The sequence below is a fragment of the Syzygium oleosum genome, unplaced genomic scaffold (genome assembly GCF_021117445.2).
Source record: "Syzygium oleosum isolate NSW1041296 unplaced genomic scaffold, Sole_v2.1 Sole_v2.06, whole genome shotgun sequence".
NCBI classification, from domain to species: Eukaryota; Viridiplantae; Streptophyta; class Magnoliopsida; order Myrtales; family Myrtaceae; genus Syzygium; species Syzygium oleosum.
In genome coordinates, this window is record NW_026607490.1 from 6565013 (window position 1) to 6572075 (window position 7063).

General features: G+C 35.9%; 1 protein-coding gene across 1 annotated transcript; it reads right to left on the minus strand.

Annotated features, from left to right (window-relative positions):
* Positions 1–239: 239 nt before the first annotated feature.
* Positions 240–2430, minus strand: LOC115694167 (uncharacterized). The gene is made up of 4 exons (XM_030621286.2): positions 2262–2430; positions 1280–1399; positions 1084–1192; positions 240–448 (listed from the first exon to the last, which is right to left on the minus strand). The coding sequence occupies exons 1-4, from the start codon at positions 2364–2366 to the stop codon at positions 240–242; spliced, it is 543 nt and encodes a 180-aa protein (XP_030477146.1). The 5' UTR covers positions 2367–2430.
* Between the last annotated feature and the right edge of the window lie 4633 nt (positions 2431–7063).

Consider the following 7063-nt stretch of genomic DNA (forward strand, 5'->3'; position numbering starts at 1 on the left):
ATGGCGTGTCTAGCTCGCCACTAAGCTACAAACACCAATGGCCACAAAAAAAACCAATGGCGCGTGTGTAATTAAGGGGGCCTAATAGGGGTTGTTGTCCTGCATTAGGGACAGCATCCCACACATGGCTGACTGGTTGTAATCCTCCCCCTCTCGAGTGGTTGGGAAAAAAGGGATGAGAGAGAAAGGGGAGAGAATAAAGAAATGCTTGGGGGGAAGAAAGAGAGAAGAGAGGGCATCTAGGGTTCACTTGTAGCATCAGAAGGATCGGAGTTGCGTTCCGTTGCAATGATAGTAATTTCCTGAAGGGATGACTGAAAATTTGCAAGCAATCTGTTCAGATCACGAGGCCTCACTACAAAATTGCTTGGGTATCTTCTCCTATCCAGAGATAATTGTTGTATGTCGGGGTCAACATTGCAAGTAATCCAGTATGTTTTCTTAATGCCTGCAGACATATGACAACATCACATATGCATGAACAAAAACTAACAGTTGGCACAGTGAGATTAACATGTATCTCTGCATGGTGCAGCTTCTTATCAAATTAATGCTGGTTTGACAGGTGCCACATTCCAATTTATATTGCAGTTAGATAACGTACTGAATAGTATGTAGTTAGCATGACTGAGTCAAAGACTTAAAATGGTAAGTGGCCAAATAAAAAAGAAGTAAAAGCGGTAGACATTGGAATCTAATTTTTAACATAACTTCCCCGTCTCTTTATTCTAAATTCGTTGGCTTCATAGGTAATATTGGGCCACTGCAATATCCGTTTGACAGAGCTCATGCTGCTTTTACATGATGAGAAATTAGAAAAGTTCGTCTCCGTGGACACATATGACATGACGTATAAATGCTTCTCACAGCATTTTAAAGTCATTTTCTCTCAATGAACATGTCAGTTCAAGACTTTCATTTCTGCTGTTTTTCAATAGAATTGGAGCGAGATTATTTTTAGGGGGAAAAAGGAATCCGCTAGCTTTTCCATCCGTGCCACAAGCTTACAATCTTAACCATCAAATACACCATTTCCAACATAATGAATTCAGAGCACCACACACACAACTGAAAGGTCTTTACCATTGAAGCACTGCAGAGCCCATTGAACTTTTGATGCATTGATGTCTGGTAATTGCACGCTCAAGTAATCAATGTTTGTAATAGGTGTTCTAAGGACATAACAGACAGCCTGCATAGAGTACTTTGTAAGTGTTTGTAAGTTGCTTACAACTATAAACTAGCAAATATACTACAAAGATGAGCAGCGACAATATACCTTTAGAAGCACGCTGCATTGAACCTGTGCGCCAGATACTGTAAACACATCAAAGAGGTCTGGCTTGAAGGTAATCATTTGATAGGCAGATCTTGACGAATTGAGTGCGTGAAAGGAAAGCTGGAGGTAGAATACGAATATGAGAATCTTAATCTGATATATACAAGTAAGAAGGTGATATTTGTACATAGATCAGTACTATTTATATCCTAATTTCAAATCAAATGATGCCAAGTGCCAAACATGAGCTTACAAGTTACAACTTGGAACTTACATTGTTATTTGGTAATTAAATGCAATGAGGCAAAAGGAAGTCATGCAAAGTATGGTCACATAAGAGATGCTAGGGAGTGCAATCGTGCTTTCACTTATTGAGTGTTGCAAAACTCCATATAACACCATCAAAGTAACTAGAAAGACCAGCAAGACAGAATAGCAGCGACCATAGAAGGTTATCCATAGGGTTTTCCTCCTATGGATTCACTATTCCACATTTTCCGCGAGTACCACTGATAGTTTTCCTGGTTATAGCAGTGAATTGCCTTAATCTTATGATATAATGACTTTGAATCACCCCATCAACGGTATTAGATTCATTCAGTCACTTCAGATTTTTATGCACGTCGAGTTCTAATAATCGTCGACAGGGCCAATCGCAACCGAGGTTAACAAACTTCTGCCTCGAATCCACCGCCAAAAGCTCCACAGACTCGGCAATCGATGGAACGACTCTCAAATGTGTCAATCGGACACCGTATCGAGCTCAACGAGCCAAAGACCTAACAACAGCATAGCATAGCATCTAAACTAAGCATCGCTCGTCAGGGCGCACGAAGAAGCAACTCCTCAGCTTTTTCACTCGATGGATGAAGCCGAGGAACGATCGGCATGGATTTCAGCCGCGACGCGCGAAATTTTCGACCGGAGCTGCGGGGGAGAGAGACGGAGACGGAGAAGAAGGAGAAGAAATCGAAGGAATGACCTGGGAAGGAGAAGCTTGGATAGCGAGGTCGTTGCCGATGCGGGAGAGGCAGGTGATGGAGCGAGCGAAGGTCTTCAAGGCGTTGCCGCTCAGGTTGAACTCCATTTCTGAGCTCTTCCTTCGCTTCTCTCTTTCTCTCTCTCTCTCTCTCTCTCTCTCTCTGCAGTGATGACGGTAAAGACTTTCTATGAGGCGGTCGCCGAAAAATTGGCGGGATTGGAAGAAGAAGAAGACGAGATTTGGTCTTTGGATTGGGGAATTAATGATATAACACGTTAATTATCAATTTTTGCCCCAAATATACGATTATATTACCGATGTTTACCCAAGTGAGCATGTTAGTTTTTTTATATTTATTATTATCAGATAACGTGAAATACTAACGAAATTTGATTATCACAGATAATATATTTATAATATATGTAATCAAATTAGTTATATCTTTTAGGGAAAATTTCGTTTTGGTACCCAAAGTGGAAGCTTTTTCTCAATTTGGTACCCAAAGTGGACATAGTGTCAAATAAGGGCCTGAAGTGCCCGATTAGTCTCAAATAAGGATCCGAAGTGCTCAATTAGTCTCAAATAAGGGCCTGGGTTCGCTGGGCGATCAAATGCTCACCGATCGACAAGAAAGTTACTGTTCCATCACCGGAACAATAATTTTTATTTTTTTATTATTTCTTTCTTTCTTTTTTTCTTTTTCTGTTTCTTTCTTTTCCTTTTTCTTTTCTTTTTTTTTCCTTCTCTTCCCTCCGCCGGCCAAGGAAAAGAAAAAAACAGAAAAAGAAAAAAAGAAAGAAAAAAATAAAAAATTATTGTTCCAGTGCCGAAACAATAACTTTCTTGCCGGCTGGTGAGCATTTGACTGGCCGGCGAACCCAAGCCCTTATTTGAGACTAATTGAGCACTTTAGGTTTTTATTTGAGATTAATTGAGCACTTCAGGCTCTTATTTGACACTGTGTCCACTTTGGGTACCAAATTGAAAAAAAGCTTCCACTTTGGGTACCAAAATGAAATTTTCCCTCTCTTTTATGATATAGTTGATTCGTAATAACAACATCTTTAGATTTTATCATAATATAAATGTGAACTTTTCCATGTTCTATCAAAAAAATTACAATAATATGTATCTTATAGTTTTTGTCCTTTTTTCGAGACGATACTCGTTCTTTTTTTGGTAGTTGGCCAAAGAAAATCAATGTGGAACCATTTAAACTAGGGAAAATTCCGAATAAATGTTTGAAATGCCATCATTTTCTCAAATAAGGGCTTGAAGTGGACCTTGCTTCAAATAAGGTCTGCAGTGACTATAATAGTTTCAAATAAGGGCCTAACCTCGCCGACTAGTCAAGGACATTTTTATCCAAAAACAATTTTAACTTAAATTTTAGTTAAATTAGATTAAAAATTAAAAATAATAATAAAGTTTTTCTTTTTAAAAAAAAAAAATACAGGTGGGAGGGCTGGTTGGCCAGCCTGTGGCTGGCAATCCCGCTTGCCATCGTTGTTGCCCCACCGGCGATGAGGTGGAGGGCTTGTGTGTGTGTGTTTCTTTTTTTAAAGTTTTAGCCTTTTTTTGAGTTTTTGAGTTTTTTTAAGGAAAGAAAAATACAGGAAAAGGAAAAAAGAAAGAAAAAAACCAAAAAAATCAAAAAAGTAAAAGACGAAAATGCCATTACTAGCTCATGAGGTCAAGCCTTTTTTTGAGACCGATATAGCCATTTCTGACCCTTATTTGAAACAAAGTTCATTTCAATTCCTTATTTGAGAAAATGAGAGCACTTCATGCTTTTATTCGAGATAAAGTTCACTTTCAGGCTCTTATTTGAGAAAATGAGGACACTTCGGACTTTTATTTGGAAATTTGCCTTTAAACTCATAGTTTAAGATTTAGTACCCAATAACTTGCTTCGTTTGAAGATGATAATAATATTAATTAAGTAAAAAATTTAAAAGATACAACTTTTAAAGTAAAATAGTAATATACAAAAGAATAGAGCTTCCCAATAAAAGCAAGCATGGCATAAAGTTTATCTACTACATTCAGTGAAATATTATATTTAATTCGCTTGATTTAATAATACAATTTAATTAATTACATAAACATTAACTCGATGAATAATAATTATGTGTAACTTGTTGATAGTTATTTTGTTTTATTTCCTATATCTCCATCCATTCGAGATAAATACGAAATGAAATTAACATAATAAAAAATAATGAGTTATATTATATGGCAAGACACCGGGAATGGTATTGCCAAACATCTAAATTTAAAAATAACGTGGGTACATGGTAAGACACATGGCATAATTTAGTCGCATTGCCACATTCGACCAATGATAATTAGTTTATTGAATATCATTTAACCATCTATACTTTATTGATTTTAAAAATTTAAAAGATAGATATGGAGAAGCATCTCAAATATGTTCTTAAACATACAGTTTGTTTCAAACGTAATTTCTTACTATATTCTTAAATGATATAATTTTTTTGATTTAAATGACATAACTTTTATTTAATTAAATCAAATATATTTAACTGATAATGAAATGAATCGCATTATTTGTTTCGTTAAGTAAAACTTATTAAACAACGAATAAAGTACATTATTGAATGAAGTGCCATCATTTTATCAAATAAAGGCTTGAAGTGGAAATTGTTTCAAATAAGAGCCTAAAATGCCCTCATTTTTTCAAATAAGGACATTCTTGAATGATACAAATTTTATTTAAATGATATAGTCCTTAGTTCAGCACAACACAACGAAATAAATGATGTAGTCTATTTAACTTAGCAAAAATTTGAGAAAATGAGTATGCAACTTGATTTATTTGAAACATACATATTGAGGTTATGTTGATTTTTATTTTCTTCGTTGGAAATCCACTTACTTAAATATAGTTTATATCTATCAAAATAAGTATATTTATAAGAAAATAAAAATTGGAAATAATTTTATCTAAACTCCACTCAATTTGAATTTTATTATAAAAAATAGATAAGAGAGAAGCTCATAAGCTTTAATTTATTCAAATGGAATTTAAATAATGGAGAGGAAGTGATGTTTTGAATTTTTTTATATAAGCTCTTAAGAGATGTGTTCAACAACTTATGTTTTGAATCACATAATTCAAATAGAATTTAAATAATGGATAGGAAGAGATGACCTCGAGTTTTAACTTAGCCACTATGATTAAAGGGAAATACCATTTAAAGAGTATAACACGTATTAAGGAAATCCATATACTTTAGAAAAAAAAATCAAAATTGTGATGAAGATGATAGTATTCAAACTCTAATTTTCTATTTTTTCTATTATACGAGTATCAAAAGAATTCCCATTATACGTCTTTTTTAGCAAAATTATAAGTTTAAGCTTTCGGCCTCATTTCGTGTGTCCGATTTGACAAATATTTTTACTTGGTTATTTCCAATGCCCAGTGGATGACAAGCCCAAAAGGAAATAATGTAAAAATTTAGGGACGCTAATAAGAAATAGGAGAATAAGCGCATGTCAAAATAATGTCAAAAGAAGAATAAACACATAAGAAGAAGGTGAGCGTGCACATGATCCCAAACCCCGTTCGATTGTCCGGCAAGGTCCAGTGGTGGTAAGGGATGGCCAAAGCGAACATGAACACTGTCATGAAGAAGAATCCCAACGATTGTATTGCGAACCCCCCGATCTTGTTGATGAACACCACCGTGAACCCGTACCCTTATACAGTTACTACCATACGAAGCGAGAGAGCTCGAGCGCATACTTAACTACGCAAAGATATATAAATCGCACGATTACATTAAACTAAACACCAACTGCCGCATCTCTCGTACCTGTTCTTCAGCGATTAGGCGGTGAAGGCGGAGCTTGAGCTCAACCCCATGCTTCCCGCCCCTGACGGAGTTCATGAAAAGCAACCACCGGAGCCTCACGTAGCACCAAATTCCTTTAGCTGAGCGGCACTGAAGAAGAAAATATGCACGAGAGCAAAAGCGGCACTAAAGGACTTTAACTCGAGGACGATGGACTTCAAGCTTGCGGACGACGGAACTTGGGAGAGAAGAGATGACGACGGACAACAGACTGAAGCTCAGGGCGAGAGACGAGGATCGGGCAAGGAGCAGCGAGGACCGAGCGCGAAACGGTTGAGGATAGGGCGAAGAGGAAGAAGAAAACGTGAAAAATTGAAGTAAGATCCCTAATTCTAATTCAAGTTGGGGATTTTCTTATTTTTTACTAAATTGCAAATTTTGCACAAAACTGCCCCTATTTTAGTCTCTAGAAAATGTTTACTGGCAAACATTTAGTCAGCTGGCGAGCTTAGGCCCTTATTTGAGATTGACTAGCCACTTCAGGTCCTTATTTAAGATAAAATTCACTTCGAATCATTTTTTTGAGAAAATAAATTCACTTGATATCCTTATTTGAAAGTTTTTCTGTTCTCTAAGCCAAAATTGAAGAAAGAGTTTATCTTAACAAAAGAAAGCAACAAAGTTAATGTGCAGTCTCTTCGAGCATGGGATAGTGGCTAGTGAATGTGAGGTCTCCTCATGCATGGGATAGAGAGGCTTCTTCGCATTTTTTCAAAGTTTGAGATTTTAGAAAAACCCTTGACAATTTATGTGTAAATATTTTCGTGAGCAATAAAAATATTTTTTGTTTATTTCTTTTTGTAAGTGATACAAGTGATCATTTTTAAGAAAATATTTTTCAAATCATTAATTTTTCGTAAAATAGATGGAGCTTAAGTATAATTCTTTTTTTCTCATATAAGTAAGCAGTTGTAAAGGTAC